A 25,913-nucleotide genomic window follows, 5' to 3' on the forward strand; every position below is an offset into this window, starting at 1 on the left:
GCCCCAAGATTATAGGATGAACAAGATGCGCCACATGACACGCTCTCCGAGCTTCAAAAACGCTCCCAACATGCGACCATTGAGAAATGCCGGAGAGAGCGGGAGCGTTGCGCGATGTGTTTGAGAACCTCCCAGCTACCTCTCGGGATTGTTTTCGATGGGATAGTTCGATCATACCCGATTGAGCAAGTGATGAGTAAGCGGCCAGTACTATGAGCTCGAGTTCCTAAATAGGACTAGCGTCAGAATTTTCAGATGGATTTTGATTTTTTTGCGGATTTCGAAGACACCAAAAAGACCATATTATTATTTGTTCCTCCCCACGTTCACGCCAACACACGCCAATCCTCGGTCGTCCCTTTCCTTTCTGTCCTTTTTGGTATATTAAGCAAGCGCAACTTCGTCACAATGGCCAAGGACAAGTCCGAGAAGAAGGACAAGCGCGAGAAGAAGGAAAAGCGCTCGGAGAAGGACGGCGTCCACAAGAGCAAGAAGGACAAGAAGGAAAAGAAGGACAAGACCGTTCTCGCCGAGGCAGTAGAGCAGGAGCTTACTAGCAAGGTTCTGGATGGAATCGACAAGGCCGTTGCTGCCGAGACTGCTGTTAATGAAACTGCTGATGCTGAGATGGACGTCGAAGGCCGCCCCGTCGGCGCACTTGTGCCATTCGCCAACCCTCTGGTTGAGGACAAGCAGGCAAAGAAGGTTCTCAAGAGTGTGAAGAAGGGTGAGTGTTTCTACAAATTATTTCAACAAAAAATCTATCAGAAGCTTTATTTTTCAGAGCAAAAAGACATCGACTGGATTGATAGTGTTCTGTCTGCTAACTACCTCTCTAGCTGCCGTAAACAAGTGCCTGAAGCGTGGTGTCAAGGAAGTCGTCAAGGCTCTTCGAAAATCGCCAATCCCCGCCGCCAACGCTAACATCTCCATTCCCAACGCAATTGTCATCCTCGCCGCCGACATCTCGCCTATGGACGTCATCTCACATATCCCCGTTCTCTGCGAAGACCACGGTATCCCATACGTTTTTGTCACATCGCGAGCCGAGCTGGGTAACTCGGCTGCCACCAAGCGCCCGACCAGTGTCGTCATGGTTGTGCCCAAATCAGCCTCGAAGGGCAAGAAGAAGGACGGCGAGTCGGAAGCCGACGGAGAGGATTTCAGCGAAGTCTTTGAAGAGTTGGCCAAGCTCGTCCAGAAAGAGTCCAAGAAAGTGAACCTGTAAAGGTCACTTTTTCTTTCTGTTGCTCTCTTCTGTTTCTGTGGGATTTATTTTAATGTCGGGGCTGTTGTCCTCTTTTCGCTGCTGTCTCGTCAATTGCTCTGGCTGTACAGTTCCACGTTTTGTCTGACAAGACAGTGCATGTCTTTGGGGTCTGGCCTTTGGGACGTGTTCATTTGGGTTGATCTTTCATGATATGTCCGTTGCAAAATCTGGCGTTCGTAACTTGGTGTATGAAAAGGCAGGAAGTCTTTCTAAAAATGAAACTCAACACGAATTGATATTGTTCGATCTACATATTGATATATAAACTAAATTATTGTAGATTTCGACTGATAAAGTGTTTGGAAGGACAGCAGAATCCATGGCTGCCTCTTGTTGTTCTCCTGCTTGGGATCTACAATACACTTCGCCTCTTCTTCACTTCACAATGAGAGACATGACATAGCTACCAATTCAAAAGCTGTGGAATGTTCCTTCTTTGTGGAGGAGCCGCCTGAATCACTGCTGGCGGACATGGCAGCCATGGGGACCATGGGACGCAGTATTGAATGACCGTTGGCCATGCTATTTATACCAGACGTTCAAGGGAAGATTCGGACAACTCAGTTTGAATCACAAAATTCCTGATCCTTACGTCGATGTTTAGTACCTGATGGACCATAACAAGTCAGCGACTGGTCGACCAACTGAAGCCGCGAATACACCAAGGGTGCGTAAGCTTGCCCGATATGATCCGGAGCCAGTGGCTGAGAATCAAGGGTCTTGGATTTGGATGTGTCCCATCTGGCCAGACTGTGCCACTTCTGATATGTTGATGACTTATATGTTGATGACCTGGCCTTCCAAAACCAAAACGAGAAGTCTGCATCTTGCCTAAGAGTACCTCTCCAGCAGATGGTTCCTGACTTGCAACAAATCTGGAAATAAGGGTGATCGTTTCGTCATGAAAGTAACGAGATGAGGATGTATACGAAGCTTAGAATGCCGGTCCTCAGCGCTTCTTGACGAACCGAACTAGAATCATTGCAGTGAAGATAACCTAGTCGGCGCTTTAATCGAGCAAATTGGCATATTGTTCAAAAGACGAATCATAACTGGAGGGACTCAACCATGATTCTGCCATATGGGCAAAGTTGGAGTTTCTGCAGGTTTGTTTGGCCTCGATAGCTAGAAGTACCAGGAAATGATCCATCATTCGAAAGACCTACAAGCAAAGTCATGATGAATCTAGCAACCCAATATCACCTCTTTTCCTCCTCCTTCTTTCTTTCCATCCCTTGTCAACGCTGGGGAATGTTGGCCCCCAAGCACTCCCAAGCCGAATACTCAGTCAGCAAGGGACATGCTCTATCGCCCACAAAACTCTAAATCCTTTGGTAATTTCAGAATCATCCTTGAGTCAGATCGAGGGTATCGCACAGACTGCGGAGGAATCAGGGTGAGCTTAACGCAAGGGCCACGGTCAATGAAGATCAATGGTTACTTATCACATCGTTTCGGCCGTAGCTATAGATATATGGGTGTCGAGGACCCCATCAACAGGAGCATACCTCAATTGAATCGCTACCAGTTGAACAGCAAGAGTCAAACAACGATGCTATTTAAGTATTTTCTACTCATCGCCTCGTGCTTTTTATTAAGCGTCATATCCGCTTTCCCAGTGAATTTCCCCCAAACCAGCGGAGATACAACCCATTTCCTCGCAGCAAAGGCACGTTCATGACATTCCATTCTTCGATCAATGCCCAATCCTAATTTGTTGCCAACTATTAAGAGCCAGGAAAAAGCCACTATTACCACAGATACCCCGCCGAACGTAGTATCTCCTGTAGACACGGTCTGCAAATCCTGGAAATCAGCCTGCTGGTCCACGAGCCATCATGGTTCATTTATCTCGAGAAGACCGGTCAATGAAGGTAATGGGAATGGGGACTGGATATCTCTTGTGGAGTACTCTACTTTGTATTCTGGGCGGCGGCGTGAGCAGTTGTTGGCGCCTGTTATGATCATGCTGATTATGATGTGGTTAGCTGTGTTGGCGGTTGGGATCGTGGAAGGGATTGAGTTTGTGTTGGAGAGATGTGGATGGATAGGCGACGGCGAGGATGATTGTCTGTGTGAAGGCTGCGATGGGGAGAAACCGGGCTTGAATGGGACGGTTGAACCGCGTTGTTGTGGTTGCTCTTTGACAGACGATAGAGATGAGGGAGGCGTTTCTATTAAGAAGATATAACAGGCATGTCCATAATCAAGAATGTTTCATTTCAAGTTCTATGGTACATAACCATGCAACTGCAGACACAGTCCGCGCGCAATGTAGGATCAACTAGAAGTCAACTTTTCGCTCATTACGCCTTCCGCCGTCATTGATATCATAAGTATTCGAGTCCATCGCGATTAAGCTCTTTGATCACTTTCCAAAGGCTGATACCAAGTCTTGTCGTCGACTCCCTTCTCGACTGAGCCGCGGGCAGCATCAGCGGCTCCGGTCTCTGCAGTCTTGCGCTGAGAGTAGTTTTCGGCAAAGCGGCCAGGGTCTTGGTCGCTGCCAATGTCGGAAGTGAAGCTGGCGTTATTGTTGGGGTCGCTATCAAAGCCACCCTCCTGCAAGTTTTTGCCCTTGGGCTTGGTGTGAGTATACTGCCCGGTCACACTCTGGATGTACGAGGGGGCTTGGCCGGCATTGTACTGGCTGTGGTAACCACTTCCGCTCGCCTCAGCGGGCTTGGACTGAGGCTGGGATTGGGATTGGGATTGGGTTTGAGATCGGGTCTGAGGCCGAGAACTCTGCTGGGAGGTGGAATATACGCCCTTGTTGATACCCAGATCCTGCTTGGCAGCAGTTGAGCCGCCAGTGTAGCCAGTCTCGGGAAGATGGGCACCAGGGAACTTCCCTTGGCCACCCATATTTTCAGGGTATTTCTCCTTTTTGTCGAGCTCCTCACGGGTGGCAGCGTCGGGGGCAGAGGACAGCTTAGTAGCGCCAGAGGTGTCCGTGTTATTGAATGTAGACTGGTCGCCGGAAACCCCAAGAGGTTCAGCACCGCGGTTCTGGTTGTATTCACCACCGGACCTGGCTGAGTCGGCAGCAAGGGAGTCGTTGGCGACAGGTCCAGAAGTCTCCTTCTTGGGATATCTGGTAGCTTCGGGGTCTGTTGTGACCTGCTCGAACACTTAGCCATATGCTTGGTATAGAACTGAGTCGCATTGCTTCACGGTACCTTGGTGCTTCTCTGACCGGGAGGGACGGGTTTGCCTTGGAGATCCATTATGAGATTCTTTGACCTGGTTAGGAATTGATTGTTGGGAGGGATATAGCTATGTGAGATGCGGTTGATTCTGCTTCACTACTCGATGTGTCTGTAGTTGAGCATAGTACGATGCACCAGTGGAAATCTATATAGCAATGACCGCTGGATGTTGTAGTCCTGAATGCTAGCTCATCCAACAAGGTGATGTCACTCTGACGGTACCCCAAGACACTCAGATTCCCCAGCAAGCGACATCAGAGAGCCAGGTACGTCAATGAACGAATACCACTGCTCTTGAGTGGCGCGGGCAACAGAAGACCGAGTGGAGAAGAATGACAGTCATGGAAGTCCCAGACTAGAAGACATTTAGCAGCGATATGTTGCAATCACCCTTAGGTTTCCTGGCCGAAACCTCCGTCCTCGATCAAATCAGATTGATGACACGGCTACCTATCCTTGCAGGGCATGAATCGATAGGTCGAGCTCTCCACATGCTCAATTGCCCCGTTCGGAAAGCAACCCTGATTGCGCAATGAAGCGTCGCTCAAGACGGTCGATGCTAGGGAATCTAGAGCTGATCAACTTGATTGACGTCATGGCCTCAGGCCACCAAGATATGCTGGCACTTCTGAATATTCTCGGCCAAACACCGACTGCAGAGATCAGGAAAAGTCGTCATGGTAGAATAGTCATTGAAATAAAACGATTATTCCTCATTTAGTGTCTCGCAGTTTATCTCTGGTACATGCAAATGCACTGCACAACTACTGTGCAACTACGGAGTACTGTGCAGTGGATGGGTGACGTTCATTTAAGCTTGTACATTATAAGTCATGTGACATACTACGGAATAACTTGTACAGATCTGGACGCTAGTACCTCTCTACAGAGTACTCCGTACGAAAGTTTAATGTCGGTGATTGCCTCTACACTAAGAGCAGATCTTACTATCAGTATTATGTAGCTTTTATACTTCTCTTCGGGTGTTTTGTGCTCTTCGTAAAGCTTCCCGCAGGCCCTCCTCAGGCAGATACAACTACGTATATCATCTATTTACTTGGCTGGAAGCAGGGACACTAGAAGATTTGTTGACTTGTTTGGTATGTATTATCATTAAAATGGTTTGGGTCGCTCATCATAAAAGTTGAAACAATGCATTCATCAAGCGAAAATAATTATTTCCGAGCCTTAGCATCTCCAGGGATATCCGAAAGTCCTTCCGTGGCTTGGCGACCGACATTGCCTGTGGGCTGAGTTTCCTTGTGCAATTCCTCTGCCGACTTCCGTGCGCTGCTTTCTGCCGTAGCGGGTCCTCTGAGAGCGCTGTTGCTCTCGCCGGAGACGGGTCCTTGTAGGCCGCCGGAGCCTACGTTGACAGATCTCTGGTCTGCAGACTGCCAATCACTGGCGACGGGAGGCTGGTCTGGCAAAGGCAGGTTGGCCTTGCGTTCTTCAATGACCTTGGCCTTGTCTGGGTGTTCATCAACGATGGACTGATTAGTAGGGTTAGCAGCTGTATCACCAGATTGGTTTGCCACTTGGTCAGGAGGTTTGGTGTTACCTTCATAGCAGAGACATTGGAATTGGCAGGTGTGTTACCACTGGCGGCATGAGAAGCGTGGGATTCGGGCTTGCGGAGGTCCTGTTGGGTCTTGTAGAAGGTTTCGCTAGACATCTTGTGGAGGAGTGTTGGGTGTATGGGATAGGATGAAAAAGGACAAGTAGTAGATTGACTTTGATGTGGTGTGAAGGAAAGCTCTCTCGAGTAAGTCTTTGAAGTTTGAAGAAGATGGAGTTTCAAACTTATGCAAAGAGGACGATTTCAACGTTGTTATATGCTGGAGCTGTCGTGACTGGAGACCGTCATCGTCCTGGCAAGGCTGGTGACGTTTGCCATTATGACGACATACTGTCCGCGCAGGCCTTGGTTTGCAGCACCCAGACTTCCAACAACCCACCATAGGAGAGATCTCTGCTGCCAAGGTCAAGATGAGTGGCTAAGGTGGGCTTCAGTGAATCATGGCCTTCATTAGGGACTGCTCAATGTTGACCTCGGGTGCTGCGCTGGGGTACGTTCACTCTACTCCACATCTTCAATATTGCCTCATGTTTGCATGCCTGCAGCACCGTTGAAGATCGAAGATGTCATAGTACAGAAGCCTGAATTCGTTCTGTTTCTTTAACCTTCTTGCATTTTTTCAGATCTCATCAGCCATGAGTTAGTCGTCATCAAGATCTGCAAGAACCATAGGCTGGGAACATCGTGTTGGCCTGTAAACCCCTGAATAAATGAGAAATATCCAATAAGAATTGCAGAAGTTTATTTCCGGGTGATTCTTTAGAGTAGCAGCTTCAATGTCAACGCAGTGAATCAACCTGACACTTCTGGGTCAGGAGCAATTCTCGTGATGCAAGCTTGAGTGTACTGCAACAAAAATGAATGTCTATGAAAGGCAGAACATGACATGGGTAATTAAAATAGTCCAACGTTGGGCAATACAACGTAAATTGGCAGTGTAGACCTTTCTTCCTCATCCTACAATGTATATCTCCATGATCTGAGCCTTTTACTGAAACTTGCAAGATACCATTTCGGGGATTTTACACCGCCTGCCGGAGACAGACGGCAGAATCGAAATGTCCCCGCTGGGTCAGATGCGAACTTTTTTGGTCTGTATAAGTTGGACGACTATAGACAGCGATTTTTGCTTTTGTCTTTTGCATATTCCTAGAGCCGCAACTTAATTGTCGTTATGCCAAGAGACCCCTTGATTGGCCTGGTTGGAAAGGTTGGTCCCTGCTGTCGTCTCAGAAGATCATGCCGCTGATTGAGTTGAGGGGCATTTAGCCTTCCAGCGGGAAATCCACAACGCTGAACAGTCTGACAGATGCCAGTTCGAAAGTTGGTGAGTTGTTGATAACTTGAATATCACTTGTAGACTATTGACCCGTTCTTTCTTTTTACAGGAAACTTCCCGTGAGTAGCCTGAAACACCGTCCTCTGCCTTTTCTACCTCCGCCGCCCGAAAGCTTCTATACGATAACTGCATACAATGCACTTCCAATACGATTCTGATTCTTGACGTACAGATTTACAACAATTGACCCTCAGCGCGCCATTGGGTATCTTCAAATAGAGTGTGCCTGCAAACGCTTCAATGTTTCAGACAAATGTAAGCCGAATTACGGCAGCTGCGATGACGGCCGCCGTTCCGTCCCTATCGAGCTTTTAGATGTCGCGGGTCTCGTCCCTGGAGCACACCAAGGTCGCGGGTTAGGGAATAAGTTTTTGGACGACCTACGTCATGCGGATGCTTTGATTCATGTGGTGGATGTCAGTGGAACAACTGACGCAGAAGGTCAGCAATCGTATGCGTTTACATCTTATCTCTCAATATGAGCTAAAAGAAATTGCGTCCTTAGGAAAGGCAACGCGCGGATATGATCCATCGGTAGACATCGAGTGGCTACGATCTGAGATTGTGCGATGGGTCTTGGGTAATCTGATGCAAAAATGGTACGATACGATCAAGGGTGACTCTTGCCCTTTTTTGCGTCTCTCCCACGATGCTTACGGCCATACGCAGGGGCTCTATCAAGAGAAGACATGTTGCGACAAGTCAGTAGATGCCGCGTTCCCGCAAATCTATCTATTGACCGTGGACACAGAATCGACGGCTGTGGAGACATTACAAGGCCAATTTTCCGGATACGGAAGCACATCGGCAACAGTTGCGCGCTGTCTGGATAGGATCGCTCTGAAGCAACCTCTAGAGGAGTGGTCGGACGAGACGATCGAGCGGGTAGTCCAGGCTTTCATTGATGAAAAGTTCCCTACAGTTTTCGCACTGAACAAGATTGACCATCCGGACGCGGACAAGGTTGGTTCCTTCTTCTACTCCTACAGTCATGCTGCAATTCGTGCTGATAGAAGGAACCTAGAATATCAGCAAGATCGCCAAGATGCAAGATCCAAAGTCAATAGTGCTATGCTCCGCGATATCAGAGGTGTTTCTTCGAAGATTGGCGAAACAGGGTTACATCAAGTATACAGAAGGCAGTGAATTTTTGGATACACGAGAAGACCTCATAGAGATGGGCGATCCCGATGGAGGTGGTCTAAAAGAGATGGATGAGAAGTTGAAGAAGTAAGTATGCCCAGCTGGGACAAGAAGACCTGGTTAACCTCGTCTAGCCGTGTTGAAAACCTGAAAGACATGGTTCTCTATCGCTTTGGCTCCACTGGAGTGGTGCAGTGCCTCTCGCGAGCAGCGGAACTCTTAGGACTTGTGCCGGTTTTCCCAGTTAAGAACGTGCACACATTTTCGTCTGGAGCCGGAAATGCCGTGTTCAGAGATTGTGTTTTGGTCAAAAAGTTTGTTTTCCTTGCGATCGGGCAACAGGGGAGTATATGGCTAACGTCCAACAGAGGAAGCACGGTAGCCGATGTTGCCCACAAGGTTATGGGTGACGTTCCCATCTCTTACATTGAGGGTGTTGGCGGCACCCGAGTGTCTGAGGATGAAATAGTTGAAGTAGGGAAGCATGATGTGAGTTGCTCCTTGTAACTGAGGATTTTCGTTGCTTGCTAAGAATAATTTTGCAGGTCCTCTCGTTTAAACCTGGCCGATAGACCAGAAATATCATTCCATCTATGTACAGTTGATATAAGGCAATTTTTGTAACGAGACAACCACATCCCATGAATAATACAACGGCAAATCGAAGGTCGCGAACTCATGCAAAACTAATTGCCTCAAGTGGTCAATCGGGGCGATCAAGTACCCTTCTATAAGCCATGAACACGTTAGCCAGGTGAAAGATTACCGACGATAACAGTCCTCGTTGTAAAGGGGCAGGTAGCACTGACCTGAGCTCTTTCATCGTTCATGCCGATTATCGGTTCAGGCGCCTTAGGGTGTTCCTTTTTAGCTTGACGCTCCTGCTTGAGACCTTCTCTCTCCGTCACTGCTCCCGGCTTAGATTCATCTGCAACGCCCGCGCTTTCCTTTTTCTCCTTCAGCCCGGAATCGGAAGATTCTGTCTGAGGATCCGTTATATCCCGTTTGTGCTTCGATCTCTCCACCACATGGTCGTCGGTTGAAGAACCCTTCCACTCTTGGCCTAGAGAGCTGTTGAGGCGGGCTCTCACATTGCCAGGTGTGGGAAACCTGGCAGGTTGCCAGACAGATTGAAGCGGAAGAAGAGACACGCGCGGAGGGCGCGGAATCAGCATGCTTTGGAGCTTTGAAGTTGTAGACGGGAGTCGAGGGTTGCTAGGCATGTCGGACTGCGGTTGTGGGTGTTAGTTGTTCAGTGGTAAATTAGAGCTTCTTAGGTCGTAGACATTCGGTACAAGCATCGTTTAAGTAAGTCTCCCAAGACGTCAACTTCCTTCGAGCCGCGAAAGGGCGCGGCCAAAGCAAGGTCTATATCAAGTGACAAGATGTCCTATGACGTCTAAATGCTGCAATGGCATGGACCAATCAAGCTTGTAGGGCTTAGGGTTAAGCTTTCCCGGCTTATCGATAAGGACTGTAGGTAGGGTGTGGGGAGCTCAGCTCGCAGAACATGACGATTTGGTTTCCATTGTACCTCTCTAATTGCGTCGGCTCTGTGTGATAGTCCAAAAAAGTGCAGCGACGGAACGATATGCGACGCGACTATCTACCTATTGAGGCTCTGGCTCCCTGGGCAAAGCTCAATGGCATTTCCCTCGAGGGAATCGCTTTCCAGAAGCTCCAAGGCGCAGACGGGACAGACAAAGGTTCCGCCATCGTAGCGACAGTGGAGAAAAATGACGGGGAAGATGAAGCAGACACTCTTCTCGCGGTCCCATCCGACCTGGCACTCACCTCCGAGTTTGTTCACAACCATGCAAAAATAGATCGCCATCTTCGGGGGGTCCTAGATGCTGTTGGCGACTTTGGCAGAGTATGTTATAGGTCACCACCACTGTAGATCGTGTTTTCATCTCTTGTCGCATATGACTTCGGGCTAAAATATACAGACAGCTAGAGGCGCGATTTTGATCTTTTTAATTGTTCAAATCACCCATGCAAGCCCAGACTTCGCCAACCAGCGCCAAAAGATCGGTATCTCGAACCCTTGGACAGAGTACATTAAGTTTATGCCGGCGTCTATATCTCTACCGACGTTTTACTCAGCAGAAGAACGTGAGCTGTTAGGCGGGACATCGCTACAGACTGCGGTCGATGCGAAACTTGGTTCTCTTGATAAAGAATTCGAGCACCTACGCGAAGTTACGGAGAACATATCCTGGTGCCAGGAGCATTGGTGGGATGAGGATACAGGGAGATTCACATTCGACGACTGGAAGTATGTTGACGCTGTGTATCGGTCACGAGTGGTCGATCTTCCCAGGAGTGGGCATGCGATTGTGCCATGTGTTGATATGGCAAACCATGCCTGTGAGGACTCGGTGAAAGCCAGGTACGACGAGGAGGGGGCCGGAAACGCTGTACTCCAGCTTCGGACCGGCAAGAAGCTACGCATCGGCGAGGAAGTTACTATATCGTAAGTCTTGAAGACGATCGTGATAAGGAGATGTATGTTGATCCCGTGGCATGATAGGTATGGTGATGAGAAACCAGCCTCGGAGATGGTATTCTCCTACGGTTTCGTTGAAAGAGAAAGCACGGACGCGAAGCAGATCTTCCTCGACCTGGAAATCCCCGATGACGATCCTTTGAAAATGGCCAAGCAAGCATTCTGCAAAGAGGTCCCCGGGGTACGGATCACCAGAGCCACTACGGCACGTCCAGGGCCGGCCAAAACCACTTGGGATAGCCCCTTTGTATGGTGGGCTTGTGTAAACGAGGAAGACGGCCTCGATTTCGACGTGGTGCAAACTACCGACGGGGGCAAAGAACTAAGAGCTACTTGGAAAGGAGAGGACATGGGAACGCCCAGCCGCCTCAAGGATTTACTAGCAGCGGACCCTTTGTGGGCTATTTTCCAGCTTCGTGCGGTTGTGCTTATACTCGACCGGCTTGAGACTCAGCTGGTGATTTTGCGGGAGACCGAAAAGCTAGTTGCCGAAATAAGCAATGACGAGGACATGCGAACGCTCTTTCGTCCTGATGTTTTGAATACTATATCTAGCTTGCGGAGTCTAGAGGCTGAATTGTTGGAGTCGAGTATCGAGGACCTCATGAGTAGCGTAAGTGTTGATCCTATGTTTCTGACGTTTGTGAGGGCACTAACCACTATTTCTTCGTGCAGAGGCAGGAACTGATAACATCTGAGACGGTCACTGCGTACCTCAACCAGCAGTCCGATGATGTAGAAGAGGATTTTTCATAATGATACTCCGATTGGGTTTGGAACATTGACGCAGCTGAACTACGTGAAAGTATATGAGCTTAACCGTTCAGGTGTACATCCATTGATCGCTATATTGGTTCGTTAGCTCTACCAGAAGTCCAACCCCCCTAAGAGTATCTAGCAATAGTAATAATTTCGACGACGTCTCGACTTCTCTTCCAATCCGCGAGTCGGACCACCCCCAACGGGAGACTCAAACACGGTCAATTACGGACGAACCACGAAGCAGACATACCCGATTTCTTTCCTAACATTTATTGAGTCATTCATTGGTGGGGTACGAGCCACAACTCTGGGGTAGAAGGATGGGGAAAGACCGGGACACTGGGGGAGAAAACTTGGGGATCAGCACTACAATTTCGGGCTGCTGGAGAATGTCTGGTTCTATTAGGTTCTGGTCCAACATCGATATTCGGAATAGGTAGGAGACTTGGGGGCTTGGAACACGAGCCACGAAACTCTGTTTGTTCGTTTCGTCCAAATAAGGTCTGAGTTGGCCACTGGAGACACCATGAATGACGTCGTGTGATGTCCACTATGGACCTAAGGAAAGGATGCCGAGCCTATGAACTATGATTGTGGCCTGATGTAATCGTGTACTTCGTGCGCTTCAAGAAATTTGACTGGAAGGGCTGGGGTTATCGGAGTAGACATGGGCCTTCGCCAGCCACGAGGGAATCATGCCATGCTGCGGCAGTCTATTCGACAATGGCAGATTCAGAAAGGCGTAGGCTACATGCCTTATGTCATGACATTCCTGTTGTCGCTTGGCTAGTATCTATGATTGAGCTGCCGTGGTGCTCGCAGTGTGCATTTGCACCAGGTACGGAGTACTAGACAGGGTAATGTGCACCTCTGCTGCGTTTAGCGCCTTCCAGAACACTGGAGATCTTCAAACGTGGGCCACCTGCTTCTGGCAGTCATCTCCACAGAGTTCATGTCTTGGTCGAATTAGTTTCGCCCATCTCATGGTTGGTGGAGCCGGATCGTGGCGGATCCCAAATATTGATAGTACGTAGAACTCTCGCCTCCACCATCGCGGTTTTCTCGGTCAACACTCGGCACGCAAAGATTAGACTCCTCCCAAGGGAAGGCACCAAAAATTACTTCACGTTTGTGGTCATACAAGATTCAACAATTGAAAAGATCTTAGCCACGGCATAATCGAGCGACTGAACTTATGCGCGGGCATGACGTCTTCTGATCTTATTGGATTTCAGGACAGCAATGAGCAATCATATCGGCATTTGATGGTATCCACGGAGATCCCCCGCGATTTTCTCCAGCAGCGAACGGACGGGGCACAAAAGTGCGAGCTAACTTTAACAGTAAAATGGTTCCGAATCTTCCCTCCCACTGCTGCTCGTATTATTAGAGGAAGGTTTTGAAGAGAGGATATGCGTAAATCAATGATATTCTGGGGAAGAATTCTCGTGGATACTTCGGACTCTAAGGGTTCTAGGGAATAATTCGGCGGGATCAGCCGTGGGTAATCTCCCCATGGCCGTAAAGACACACATGTGAGTGGTCAAAGGCTTCTCGCTCATGACGTCCCTCGTGTCAAGTTCCAGCTTTTTGAGTTCGACACTCGCTAGTCAAGGAAAGCATCTTAAGACCAGGATTGCGGAGAGCTCTTCCCATGGGAGGGGCTGAACCTTTTGTGATAGTCTCTTGTATTCTATGTGATATGTGAACGGGCGGCTGATGCTCTACTTAATAGAGCTTGAAAAAGAGTCATTGGACGGATGATAGACGATCATCCGTATTTGTACTTGAGCGTCGGTCCATTCTTGCCTAAAAAAGGGAGACTATTGCTGGAACTATGGGTTTTGGCGGCTTTGCAATAGTCGTAGGCTCACATATTCAAGGCATACCTTGAACGATTAGGCTTCGCATCATAAGCATAATGTCTTATGGAGAAATGTTAAGGGGGACGCCCAGATACGGAGTACTTCTAGAGGCTTTCCCCAAGATTCGCCTCCACAAATATTGTCGTTCTCTGTTTCCATGATTACAAATGATCGCAGCATGACGATGAACCAGATATGTATCCGAACAGAGGCATGAAATGCCGATAACCAAGATACTCTTCAAAGTCAGCAATTAATCTCCAGTCCTCAACGATCGTTCTGGATAGAACCACATCGAGCAGCCGTAATCGTAATTCGGTATTGACTAACCGCGGTTGCATCTTCGGTGTCCGCTGAGCAAGTGAAATGCAGTAAAACATCCATTTCCATTGGCTATCCGGCTTAAGAGCAACCCCACATGGCCCCCTCGCCCCAAGTCCCCTGACACGCTCCAGGAACTGCGTGATGCCACTGTCACGTACTACCGTAATTCGTCCTCACAATACGGAGTACCTCTTATTATTCGGCTCATTCGGTAGTCAACAGTTATTACTTTCCCACTTTATCCCCAAACAGGCTCGATCCCCCGTTTGTCTTGCGTCTCCTCTCCTCGCCTCTTGTCTTCGTCGTACTACCACCACTGCTCGTCTGTCTTTTTGAGAATTATCGTTACTTCTCAGACATCTATGCAGAGATTCTAATCTACACTCTTCTAATATCTCGTATGCGAGATAACTGTCACGCCTTCAATATCTTCGTCGCCTAATCTTAGGGAGTACTATTTACAGATATCATCCGGGCCCCGCACTTGTTTGGCGTTAGCTACCGTTTCGAGCGCAAGCATCAATCACTTAGCGGCAGATGCGCTAAGAGCATCCAGCCAAAATGCCTGGAATTCTCCCTATGAAAGTGATCAAGGTCGGCAACGGCTCGCAAAGTCGTATAGCCCAGGCCTGCGATCGGTGCAGAAGCAAGAAGATTCGCTGCGACGGAGTTCGACCATGTTGTACCCAGTGCGCAAACGTCGGTTTCGAGTGCAAGACAAGCGACAAGCTTAGCCGTCGAGCGTTTCCTCGAGGATACACGGAATCATTGGAAGAACGAGTGCGGACCTTGGAGGCAGAAGTGAGGGATTTGAAGAATCTGTTGGACGAGAAGGACGAGAAGATCGATGTGCTGTCACGTATACACTCTTTTTCTCCAGCTTCGCAACAAAGAGTTCAGACTACGTCTCAATCACCGTCCTCTGCCGAATCTGCTCGCCCCAAGGTGTCCGAGGCTGCTGAAGAAGCGATTCAGATTCCTGAAGTGCCATCTTCGACTGGGCCACTTGATAGTCTGTGTGTCGGCCTTTCGAGTGCTCGAGGATTTTTAGGTACGATAATCATATTCGGCGTGGTACCGGAACGCCATGCTAATTTTATCTAGATGTTTTCGCAAAAGAACTCGAAGAGCAGGGACGGCCTCTTTCTGGCATTTCAATTCAGGCTCTGACATCCTCGCCTCCGGCCATCTCTCATGCTCGTGTTGACCAAGCCATAAAAACCGCCCCACGACTTGTCTCTGACCAACTCATCAATATCTTCTTCCAAGAATGGGCGCCTCTGTACCCCGTCGTCCATCGGCCGACCATACTCAAAGCTTATGAGAAGTATCTATCGAACACCGAGTCTCTGCAGGGCACTACACATGACTTGGTGCAACTGAACCTGATTTTCGGGATCGCAGCTCTTGCTTCTACTGTAAGGACCTGTTTTTGGGCTTGCATTTGGAGACAGACTTGAGGAACTAACAGGAGGTTTAGTCACGAACGAACCAGGATCCCACCGTCTTCGAAGACAACTGGTCATCAACCCTCGAGACTCTGTCAAGCAGCATTTCTATCTCGACATTGCAGTGCTACGTCCTTGCTCAGATGTATTGTATGACAAAGGGGGACTACACAGGTCTCCTCCGCTATCGTGGCCTGGCCGTTGGCCTTTGCCATCAACTAAGGCTTCACCAGAGCCAGAAGCGATTTTCTGCCAACCCGCTGGTTGCCGAGACTCGTAAGAAGGTGTTCTGGTGTCAATATGTCCTTGATCGGTGAGTTCACAGTCTCTCTTCGCGATAGTTGGAAAACTTGAGGGAATCTTGCTTACATGGCCGCAGTCTTACCGCTGCTTTGACTGGCTTGCCAGTCCTCCTACGCGAAAAGGATATCCGTACTGAATACCCCGAGGACGTTGATGATGAGAATGTCACGGAGACCGACTTCTTGCCGACTCTACCGGGCGAGTCGACCCGTATTTCAAGCGCCCTTGCACTGTTCGGGGCATCTCGAGTTCTGAACAACGCCCTGGAGTATATTTTCCCTTCGGACGGTGGTTATGAGGTATTGGTGTCGAAGATGCGCTCGGTTGCCCAGCAATTGGACGCATGGGTAAAGGCCCTGCCTGCTCACCTACGCCTCGAATTCTCGCAGGACAAACCAAGTACAAACATCACGAGCAGCCGATCGCCCCTTCTGGTAAGTCTTCTGGGCTGTCTCTCACACCGATTGCTCAGTAAGCTAATATCCGCTTCACCCAGTCTCTGGTTTACTACTACATCCGTTCTCTCATTCATCGCCCCGCTGTCTGCTTTGGCGAAGAACATATTCGCTCTCCGTCAATTCTGGCTACTTTTGACTCTTGCAAGCATATTATTCAGATTCTCCAGCTGCTTGACGAAAGGCGTCTTTGTCTCTCGATCAGTATCAACCGGAAAGAGCTGGTGTTCACTTCTGGCTTAGGTCTTTTGTGGCAAAACACGGGGCTTAAACGCGAAAGCAAGCTCCTCAAGGAATGCCAGAAGTTGCTTGCCGCGGTTATTGATCAGCTCGAGCCCGAGTCGGCTCGAGCGGCAGCTGAGTTCAGCTCGGTAGCCAGTCTGTTAGTTTCCTTCGACAGTGACAAGCGCGTGACCTCCGTCAAGAACCAGTCCATGTCCCCACCCGTACAGAAGCCGTCTAAGTCATCCAAGAAGCAGCTGCAGTCTTTGAAATCACGGTCGGCTAGCGATGAGGCGCCAGATCAGCCGACCGAATCGCTGTCACGCAGAGCGACCATTTCGGGTACCAGTATTGGCGCCCCTCATCGTCTTCTCCGATCTCCCAGTCGGGCTAGCTTGCCATCTGAAGATTATCCCGCTCCACAACAGTCCATGAACAGGGCTTACTACACGTCGCCGTCTATGGCACATGAGCACACACAGACCATGTCGAGCTCGGCTCCCTCGAATGCCGCTGCGGGTGCGATGAGTATGGCTGACTGGGAATTTGTTCTGAGTGACATGGATCACGGTTATTCTAACATATTTACCGGCATCTACGGGGGCAAAGAATGTGGTGAGGACAGTGGTCCATTTGCTTCTTTGACTGCGGGCTACGCTGCGCCAGCGGATCAAAGTCCCATGCCGCCGTCTGCATCGACCAAGGATGTTCCGGGTCTGTCACCTGAAGCGTGGTCGGCGAGCAGCAACAGCGACGTTCTACCAAGCCACGAGGTCAACCCGGCGCCGCAGAGCGTCCTCAGTTTCTCCGACGAAAGCATGAGTGCCGAAGATAGGTTGCCATACCATGATTTGCAATTGCCCCTGGACGATTTGGACCCATTCCAGGGCATCATGATCCCGGCAGTGGACGATGAAATTGATGAATTTGGAATGACTCACGGTTGGGACCGACGGCTGGCCGTCTGAGACTTGTTATGCTTTTAACATGAAGGATTTTATATAAATTGGGCGCGATCAGGGAGGCGAATTTTTTTTTTTTTTAGATGTCTTTCTTTTTGCCATGATACCTATGTCTCTGGAGTCTTGTGGTTTGTGAGTCTCTTTTAGCAGACACCTTCTTCGTCATCTTATGTCAATTTTGAAATGTTCATGTTGTAAAGGTCCTACGTATTTCACCATATATATGTCATTTATGTTAGTGGTTCCTCAAAGCAATGATTCTGTATATGAATCCTGCGCCATTCCATCATCATGTACATCACCGTCTCACGAGGCCATGCATACTTGGGGGACGCTTGCAAGCATGGCAGCGCTGGAGGCACCGGATTGGTCGAATCGGGCAAGCCCGTCTACTACTTGCAGATGAGACACCCCCAGGTACCTTCGGCGCCTGGAGGTTCTAGGGACTGTGATAGGTTGGCCTTGTAGATCAATCGTGTCTGTTTGTTGTTTATTTCTGGGGGTTGGATTTGCCATCTCATGGTGCAGGTGTAGATAGATACATGTGGTGGCTAGGTATTTCTTGACAACTGGCAGAGGTATGACAGTCACATTGGAAACTAACTAAAAAGTGCTTATCTTGTTGGATAATTGTCTGATAATAACAATGGCAGGCAAAATGCTTGTGAAAAATCTTTATTTATTTTTTTTTTTTTCTAATCAGCAGACCAGCAGTATCTTCTACCTATTTACCCGTGGCATCTCTGGTCTTGAATTCATGGGAAAATTATGGAGTACGGAGTACTGTGTACAACAATAAATCGGAGTAGCGTCCTCCGGACCCAGCATAGTTCTGGAGGTCTCGACGGTGCGGGTTACTAATAACTACGGAATACTCAAGACATGGACTCGCTCCCGGAGGACTGTGTAGCGTTGCTATGTCGGTATTGCCTTTCCGTTGTGGAAGTGCTGAGGATATCGCGTTGCATGGAGGGGAAAGAACCTGCAAATATTTCCTGGCCATGGAGACTGGGTTCATACCTGCAATGGAGGAATTGCCCGATGATCGGCGTCGGTTAATGTCATCAGTTTGGAGTGGGCTTGACGCTTGACTCGCTGTTTCTAAGTAGTCGACGGCAATTGATGACCTGAAAGGTTTCTTCATTAGTACCTAAGGTTCTAGATTGATAAGGATTATCTAACATATAGCAAATTTTTATTTTACTATTATGCTAAATGCTTTACGTTGCATGGCAAAACTGGCAAAACTCCGCGGGAGAGGATGCCTGAGGTATAGACGGTGATAGCTGGAGTGGGGGGTTGTTACACAGCTCAGCAGCCAGCACAGCAGAAGGGTTCGACACAAAAGAGATTGAAGCTGTGTTCTATCTGTTTCGTATCAATTGGCAGAAAGCGACAGCAATGCACCAATTGAGTTATGATGCATCAGAGGCGACTCTTATAGCAAATCATGGATGTCGGAAACCCCAAAGACTACGGAATGCTAACCATCCCAACAACGTCAATCGAGCATTCGGTGAGTTGCTGCCCCACCGCCGACATCATTACCCTTTCCATCCCCCCACCTTGTCTTGTCTCTTCCCCCTCCAACCTGTCTGCTTCCGTACTCGTAGTAAGCATTCGCCATAGCTCTCTACTCTACTCCCCTCTTGCAACCTTTTCTTGCTCCTTCTCTCTCTCTTTCTCCTGAACCCCTCCTCAAAAAGATTTCCAGAAGAAAGTTTGTTTAATAAGTACCATCTCCTCTCCTTCCTCCCCGTCTCCCCTCTTCATTTACATTATCTAACATTATAAAAAAAAGTTAGCAATCATGGGTTACACCGAACTGGATCAATTGGCTATCAACACGATCCGTATTCTTGCGGTATGCTCTATCTGGTTCCCCTTCCATATCGCCATACTTCTATAATACCCAAGTCGATGGTGGTGGTGTTGGTGGTGATGTTTGAAATGCTGCTGTCTCCGACTTGTAAATGACAGCTGGCGGCGGAACACTCCGCTCAGTGTTGAGGACAAGCTCGGATGACGGCTGTTTTTCATCAAAAAGCCATATCTCAGCTCCATCTTCACGGCATGGAAAGCAATTTGTTGAGGCAACTTGCTAATCACTCATTCAGGTCGATGCCACCTTCAAGGCCAACTCGGGTCACCCCGGTGCCCCCATGGGTATGGCCCCTGTGGCCCACGTCCTCTTCAACAAGTTCATGAGCTTCAACCCCAAGAATCCCAACTGGCTGAACCGGGATCGTTTCGTTCTCTCGTAAGCTTCCTCAATATAGAATGGAAGAACTTAATTGCTAATGCTCTTCATCAGCAACGGCCACGGTTGCATGCTCCAATACGCTCTCCTCCACCTCTTCGGTTACAATGTCACCATGGACGACCTGAAGAACTTCAGAGTATGATTCTTCCGCGAGTATCGAATAAGCAATGAGCGTTTGCTAATCCTGCGTAGCAACTTGATAGCATCACTCCCGGTCACCCCGAGGCTCACGACACCCCTGGTATTGAGGTCACCACTGGTCCTCTGGGTCAGGGTTTCGCCAATGCTGTTGGTCTGGCCATTGCTCAGGCTCACACTGCCGCCGTCTTCAACAAGCCTGGCTATGATCTGGTCAACAACTACACATACTGCTTCTTCGGTGATGGCTGTGCTATGGAGGGTATTGCCAGCGAGGCTGCCTCCATGGCTGGTCACTTGAAGCTCGGCAACTTGATTGCCATTTATGATGACAACCACATTTCCATCGGTGAGTCCTTACAGAAAGTAAGATATATAACTTAAATACTGATCGGAATATTTTTTCTTATCTAGACGGTGACACCAAGTGTGCTTTCACCGAAGATGTTACGAAGCGTTTCGAGGCTTACGGCTGGCACACCGTGTGGGTCAAGGATGGTGACCATGACCTTGAGGGCATCGAGGCCGCCATCCGCGAGGCTAAGAAGGTCACCGACAAGCCCACCGTCATCCGTCTCACGACTACCATTGGTTTCGGTTCCAAGCTTCAGGGTACCGGTGGTGTCCACGGTAACCCTCTCAAGGCCGATGACTGCGAGAGTGTCAAGCAGAAGTTCGGCTTCGACCCCAAGCAGAGCTTCGTCGTTCCTCAGCAGGTCTATGACCTCTACCACAAGCACGCCGCCGAGGGCGCTGCCAAGGAGCAGGCCTGGAACCAGCTCCTCGAGAAGTACGCCACCGAGTACAAGGCCGAGCACGCCGACCTCGTCCGCCGTCTCTCCGGCAAGCTTCCCGAGGGCTGGGAGAAGAGCCTTCCCACCTACAAGCCCAGCGACGCTGCCGTCGCCTCTCGTAAGCTGTCTGAGGCCGTTCTCGAGAAGATCCACGATGTTATCCCTGAACTCCTGTCCGGTTCCGCTGATTTGACCGGCTCCAACAACACCCGCTGGAAGAACGCTGTCGACTTCCAGCCCCCGGTCTACGGCATCGGTGAGTGGTCCGGTCGCTACATCCGCTACGGTGTGCGTGAGCACGCCATGGCTGCCGTTATGAACGGTCTTGCTGCCTACGGCACCATCATCCCCGCTGGTGGTACTTTCCTCAACTTCGTCTCCTATGCCGCCGGTGCTCTTCGTCTGTCCGCCCTCTCCCGCGTCCGCGTCATCCACGTCGCTACCCACGACTCCATCGGTCTGGGCGAGGACGGTCCTACCCACCAGCCTATCGAAACTCTGGCTCACTTCCGTGCCCTCCCTAACTGCATGGTTTGGCGTCCCGCCGACGGCAACGAGACCAGCGCTGCCTACTACTCCGCCCTCACTGCCAAGCACACTCCTAGCGTCCTCGCCCTCACTCGTCAGAACCTGCCTCAGCTCGAGAACTCGACCATTGAGGCTGCTCTGAAGGGTGCCTACCCCGTCGTCGAGGCTCCCAACGCCGCCGTCACCCTCATCTCCACCGGTTCCGAGGTTAGCATCTGTATCGAGGCCGCCACCTACCTCAAGGAGAAGCACAACATCGTCGCTCGTGTTGTCTCCGTCCCTTGCTTCGAGGTCTTTGATGCTCAGAGCAAGGACTACAGACTCAAGGTCCTTCCCGACGGCATCCCCGTCTTGTCAGTTGAGGCTCTGTCCACCATGGGTTGGGAGCGCTACTCTCACGAGCAGTTCGGTCTCAACCGCTTCGGTGCCTCCGGCCCCTACAAGGAGGTCTACAAGGTAAGACTCGACTTAACAAATTACCACCTGATACAATGAAACGTCAGTACTGACTTGTTTTTCTTTAGAAATTCGAGTTCACTCCTGAGGGCATTAGCAAACGTGCTCTTGCTACCATCGACTTCTACAAGGGCCAGCCCGTGCGCTCGCCCATCAACCGTGCCTTTGAGCAGATTCTGTAGAAGTCTCGCGTTAGCGTCATGATGGATTTCATTTCTTAGTGTCATGTTTACGGCTCGACGAATTTCTGTTACTTTTAAAATGTCTTATCGGTCCTATCTCCCCATGGTTGTTGGTGAAACTCTTCTAGATTTAGAGGATCAAAATACAATTATGTCATAGTATAGTCGCTCATCGCGCTCATGAGTAGTAGTCAGTATGAACGTCCCTTAAGAGAATACACCGCAGATCCAAAAGCTTGATATCATGAAGAACATCATTTTTCATTGAGTAATTACATTTACATGCTAAGCGTAATTTTGATTCATGCATCCAGAGCCTTGCGGGCAAAGTTGGGCAGAACGAAGCTGGCCCGGTGAATGTCCTGGTTGTAGTAGCGGCAGAGACGCTCCTCCTCCTCGCGGGACCAGGCGCGGACGGGCTCGCGGACATTGCGGTTGGGGTCCTTGCAGCAGACCATGAAGCCGATCTGACCGGAGGGGTAGGTGGGGATTGTGGTGTAGGCATATTCAGCAACGGGGAAGACCTCCTTGCAGGCCTTCTTGAGGTCGGTGATGAGAGACAGATGCAGCCATTGGTTCTCGGCTGTGAGAGGTAAAACACGAACCCAAACCGATCCCGGGCGGGGAGTCGGGTGGTTTGGGACGTAGACAAGTCAGCTTCGTTTTCTTGTTTTTCGATAGAAACAGAAACAGATACAGATACAGATAGAAATACAGATAACGAAGATAAGTTTGGGGGGTTGAAGTGGGGAGGAAAGAAAGGAGAGGAAAGAAGAGGAGATGACGGGAGAAGGTAAAGTGACAAAGGGCAGATGAGAGTAAGGAAAGGCGACGAACAACCTTGTGTGGTGATGACACCTCCATCACGGAGAGCATCGCGCAGGAGCTCAAAGTAGGGCTTCTGGAAGAGGCTCTCGGCGGGACCCTCGGGGTCAGAGCTGTCGGTGATGATGACGTCGAACTCGTTCTTGCGCTCCTTGAGGAACTGGAAGCCGTCGCCGATGTGGACCTTGACATTGGGGTGCTGGAAGCCGATGCTCATGCCGGGGAGGTACTTCTTGGAGACACGGATCACAGCCTTGACAAGTCAGCGATCGACATCATTCAGATCTATTGTAGATAGAATATACCTCATCAATGTCGCACAGGATGGCCTCCTTGACGGACTCATGTTTCACAACCTCACGGAGGACACCACCATCTCCACCACCGATGACCAGAACCTTCTCGGGGTTGGGGTGGGAGTTCATGGCCAGGTGAGTGATCATCTCCTGGTACCTGTAGTGACAAAGAAAACTTGATTAGAAGCTGCCAGAAACAATTGCCCGGTGGGCGGGAAAGCATACGAGAACTCATCCCGCTCGGTGCACTGGATGACATTGTCCAGAACGAGGACGGTACCGTAGTCGGTGCTCTCGAAGACAAGGACATCCTGGTACTTGGACTTCTCGTGGTGCAGGATATGGTTGACCTTGAGGTTCATGGCCTGGCCGGGCCACATATTCGACTGCTCGGAGAACCAGCCATCTGAGGTGTTGTCAGCGGAATTGATTCAAGACAACACATAAAGCAAGCGGTTCAGGAAAGCAATTGGTAGTAGACTGAGGTATATTTAGGTTGAAGAGAACCCATTGGTGGATAGGATGGGAATTATTGGCGATGTGCTTGACGCGGGGTAGTTGCACAAAGTGATGGAGGGGCTGATGGTGATGCACCGATAAAGATCGATAGACGATACGTGAAGAAAAAGTAACATACCCTTGATAGTGGGGTGAGTTATCTCGGACATGGTGATGGAGTGGAAGGGACGTCGACAAGGAGGATGAAGACGAAGAACAGAGGATGGAGAGGGAGAAGCAAGACACAGGCGCAGAGAAGAAGAAAGAAATGAAGTCTTTGGAGCAAAAGAAAAGCAAAAGAATCGCATGCGGGAGTGGGGGGTGGGAAGGTTGGCCTGGGTGCCTGACTGCCTGATGGGACTTGAGATGTGGGCAGGTTTTTTTCTCTTCACTTTCTTTTAGTCTACCCTTCCTGTGCTATTTTTCTGCCTTGCCCTCTTGTATCGTTGAGAATTCTGTTCTGATGGGCCGAGAGAGATTTCTTGGGCACGGTGGGGCCATTCTACTACTCCAATAATTGCGGATACTCCAAAAGTGCCCTACGTACATAGTTGTATGTGACTTTTACCTCTTGACATCTCCTCTGACCAGCTTCTCCTTCTATAGCTAGCTAGTTTCCCTCCCCTTCCTTGGTGACATTGACGGTTATGACACCGACCATCTTCTGCCGCATATGTGGCACCCTCATACTGCGATAAGCGGCACCCGTCCTGTCAAAAATAAGACCTCAATTGCCTGGAGATTACCGTTCAATCGTCCAAGTATAGGGCAGTTCGTCCATAATTATCCTTTAGCCAAAGGTTCACGCATCTTCAATCGGAAGCTGCTACATGAATTTGATATGTATTTCAGCTATCGGAAGTAGTATCTCCTCGGCATCTAGGTGGATCGGGATTCGTTCCACGAGCAGCAAGAAAACTGTACACGATGTACATTCCCATTTCTCGGGTCATGCAGAATTGGAATATAGTCCAGACGATCTTTCGGATGTGATTTCAATCCGTCAAAGTCTGACCGCTCCACCAATATGTAGGCGTCCCGTACACGTCCCTACTTGCCGCCAAACAGCAGCGTCCGTATGTGACCAACAGTCTCATGAGGAGAGATGCAGGGGTTCGTCCGAACTATCCGGCCCTACGGCTGCAGTCCATGGGATAGTATGCCCCAGCGAGAGGGTTCCTTCGAGCGACTCCTGGGATATGAAGTGGCATTCAGCCAAAACCGATCGGGCTTGCTCCAACCCAGCCACTGAACCAAACATGGGTGGAACTGTACCGCTGCGCAGTAAGATGCCTATGATACCTACTGAGCAGCCTAAGTGGAGTTCGTAGAGTCTTCGAAGATGTTTAGACGCACTCGCTACATAGCAGTGTCGACGGAAGCCTGAGAAATCAGGCGACGGCGGACAACTTGAATTGAACCAATAAGAGTTGTCCTAAAGTCATGATATTACCTACAGAGGTCAAGAAGTCTATCATATCGCAACCTCTTACATACTTTCGCTCTGTATATCAACAATATACTAGCATTCTGTCAAACATATTTTAGTGCTAATTGCGATACTTCCATGGCGGCGATAGGCAAATATGCCGATTTCGTAAAGTCAATAACCAGACGCGACCATTACCAAAAGCAGTCTAGACAGACAGAACAATTGATTGCTTTCTAGTTACTGTACATTGCAATCACACAGCACCCTCCTGACTTCAACGGCTTGATTCAGATCCCACTTTTCATTTTCAAGGTAAAGAAAAGGCATCCATTTATTCCTCAGCACCCTCAGCCAGGCGGCCGGGCTTGGAGTTAAGGTACTCGTTTCTAGACAGAGCGACAATCAGTAACTGGTTTGAAGCCAAGGAGCGCAGTGAGACGCAAGGCAAGAGGGCGCATACCTCTCAATTGCCCAGTTCATGGCGGCGTAGGCGGCCACGAAAGGAGGAACGACGTAGAGAACCTGGCCTCTGAATCTGCGGAAGGTGTTGAAGATGGCAGCGTGGAAAGCACCAGCGAGAGGGCGCTGACGGTTGGAAGACAGGGAGTAGGTGGCAATGCGCTGGGGAGTCGTGCAACCTAAGGAGCAAGAAACGGAGTATTAGCACAGGCTGAGATATCGTATGTCGCATTCTGCGGTAATCGAGTTTGCTCAGAGCAGTCTCAGGGTCTCGAAGCGTCTTCGAAATCCGAATGCGAGTCGTGATGCAGTAAATTGTTCACAGGTTGAGGTCGGGGTCCATAAACCTACCGAGGTCACCCCAGTCGCCGAGAAAACTACATTAAACATATTGTCAGCGCATCCAATAAATCAATATTGTGTCAATGGCTATTGAGGACGAAAAGAAGAGTCGACAGCCGCCGTCCTCCTCTGATGAAGGAGTACAGCCGCCCACGGATCGTTGGGATATGAAAGCCGCCTGAGACCGCAATTCGAGGGAACTTACATTCCGCTCTTAGGATCAAGAGAACCACCCATTGTTAATATTGCCGGAAGGACCGAAAAGTGCAGAGAAAACAAACGTTGATGAGTAGCACAGGGCGAGGACAGC

The 25,913-nt window shown here is 49.6% G+C and overlaps 10 protein-coding genes across 10 annotated transcripts; 5 read left to right on the top strand and 5 right to left on the bottom strand.

Moving 5' to 3' along the window:
• Positions 1 to 408: 408 nt before the first annotated feature.
• Aud_008207 (40S ribosomal eS12 domain-containing protein) lies at positions 409 to 1,228 on the top strand (the record flags this gene model as incomplete). The annotated part of the gene is made up of 2 exons (XM_043293084.1): positions 409 to 727; positions 840 to 1,228. The coding sequence occupies 2 exons, from the start codon at positions 409 to 411 to the stop codon at positions 1,226 to 1,228; spliced, it is 708 nt and encodes a 235-aa protein (XP_043149019.1).
• Positions 1,229 to 3,625: 2,397 nt separating this feature from the next.
• Aud_008208 (uncharacterized protein) lies at positions 3,626 to 4,497 on the bottom strand (the record flags this gene model as incomplete). Its single annotated transcript, XM_043293085.1, has 2 exons — positions 3,626 to 4,390; positions 4,450 to 4,497. The coding sequence occupies 2 exons, from the start codon at positions 4,495 to 4,497 to the stop codon at positions 3,626 to 3,628; spliced, it is 813 nt and encodes a 270-aa protein (XP_043149020.1).
• A 1,157-nt stretch (positions 4,498 to 5,654) lies between these two features.
• On the bottom strand, positions 5,655 to 6,154 carry Aud_008209 (uncharacterized protein; the record flags this gene model as incomplete). The annotated part of the gene is made up of 2 exons (XM_043293086.1): positions 5,655 to 5,972; positions 6,041 to 6,154. The coding sequence occupies 2 exons, from the start codon at positions 6,152 to 6,154 to the stop codon at positions 5,655 to 5,657; spliced, it is 432 nt and encodes a 143-aa protein (XP_043149021.1).
• Positions 6,155 to 7,232: 1,078 nt separating this feature from the next.
• Aud_008210 (Ygr210 GTPase family protein) lies at positions 7,233 to 9,112 on the top strand (the record flags this gene model as incomplete). Its single annotated transcript, XM_043293087.1, has 11 exons — positions 7,233 to 7,268; positions 7,328 to 7,385; positions 7,447 to 7,456; positions 7,570 to 7,838; positions 7,903 to 7,996; positions 8,067 to 8,098; positions 8,149 to 8,360; positions 8,422 to 8,627; positions 8,675 to 8,854; positions 8,909 to 9,029; positions 9,086 to 9,112. The coding sequence occupies 11 exons, from the start codon at positions 7,233 to 7,235 to the stop codon at positions 9,110 to 9,112; spliced, it is 1,245 nt and encodes a 414-aa protein (XP_043149022.1).
• Positions 9,113 to 9,286: 174 nt separating this feature from the next.
• Aud_008211 (uncharacterized protein) lies at positions 9,287 to 9,763 on the bottom strand (the record flags this gene model as incomplete). Its single annotated transcript, XM_043293088.1, has 1 exon — positions 9,287 to 9,763. The coding sequence occupies one exon, from the start codon at positions 9,761 to 9,763 to the stop codon at positions 9,287 to 9,289; it is 477 nt and encodes a 158-aa protein (XP_043149023.1).
• A 368-nt stretch (positions 9,764 to 10,131) lies between these two features.
• On the top strand, positions 10,132 to 11,805 carry Aud_008212 (SET domain-containing protein; the record flags this gene model as incomplete). The annotated part of the gene is made up of 4 exons (XM_043293089.1): positions 10,132 to 10,413; positions 10,490 to 11,016; positions 11,074 to 11,662; positions 11,725 to 11,805. 4 exons carry the CDS (start codon positions 10,132 to 10,134, stop codon positions 11,803 to 11,805), a joined length of 1,479 nt encoding a protein of 492 aa, XP_043149024.1.
• Positions 11,806 to 14,561: 2,756 nt separating this feature from the next.
• facB (C6 transcription factor FacB/Cat8) lies at positions 14,562 to 17,396 on the top strand (the record flags this gene model as incomplete). Its single annotated transcript, XM_043293090.1, has 5 exons — positions 14,562 to 15,051; positions 15,105 to 15,418; positions 15,481 to 15,761; positions 15,828 to 16,185; positions 16,248 to 17,396. The coding sequence occupies 5 exons, from the start codon at positions 14,562 to 14,564 to the stop codon at positions 17,394 to 17,396; spliced, it is 2,592 nt and encodes an 863-aa protein (XP_043149025.1).
• A 1,804-nt stretch (positions 17,397 to 19,200) lies between these two features.
• Positions 19,201 to 21,751, top strand: tktA (transketolase tktA; the record flags this gene model as incomplete). The annotated part of the gene is made up of 6 exons (XM_043293091.1): positions 19,201 to 19,254; positions 19,508 to 19,650; positions 19,705 to 19,789; positions 19,846 to 20,140; positions 20,206 to 21,569; positions 21,638 to 21,751. 6 exons carry the CDS (start codon positions 19,201 to 19,203, stop codon positions 21,749 to 21,751), a joined length of 2,055 nt encoding a protein of 684 aa, XP_043149026.1.
• A 302-nt stretch (positions 21,752 to 22,053) lies between these two features.
• Aud_008215 (spermidine synthase) lies at positions 22,054 to 23,540 on the bottom strand (the record flags this gene model as incomplete). The annotated part of the gene is made up of 5 exons (XM_043293092.1): positions 22,054 to 22,334; positions 22,589 to 22,829; positions 22,882 to 23,029; positions 23,098 to 23,278; positions 23,510 to 23,540. 5 exons carry the CDS (start codon positions 23,538 to 23,540, stop codon positions 22,054 to 22,056), a joined length of 882 nt encoding a protein of 293 aa, XP_043149027.1.
• Positions 23,541 to 25,133: 1,593 nt separating this feature from the next.
• Aud_008216 (ubiquinol--cytochrome-c reductase subunit 8) lies at positions 25,134 to 25,840 on the bottom strand (the record flags this gene model as incomplete). The annotated part of the gene is made up of 4 exons (XM_043293093.1): positions 25,134 to 25,188; positions 25,263 to 25,440; positions 25,613 to 25,638; positions 25,809 to 25,840. 4 exons carry the CDS (start codon positions 25,838 to 25,840, stop codon positions 25,134 to 25,136), a joined length of 291 nt encoding a protein of 96 aa, XP_043149028.1.
• Positions 25,841 to 25,913: the final 73 nt, after the last annotated feature.

The sequence above is a fragment of the Aspergillus udagawae genome (genome assembly GCF_001078395.1).
Source record: "Aspergillus udagawae IFM 46973 DNA, scaffold_6, whole genome shotgun sequence".
NCBI lineage: Eukaryota > Fungi > Ascomycota > Eurotiomycetes > Eurotiales > Aspergillaceae > Aspergillus > Aspergillus udagawae.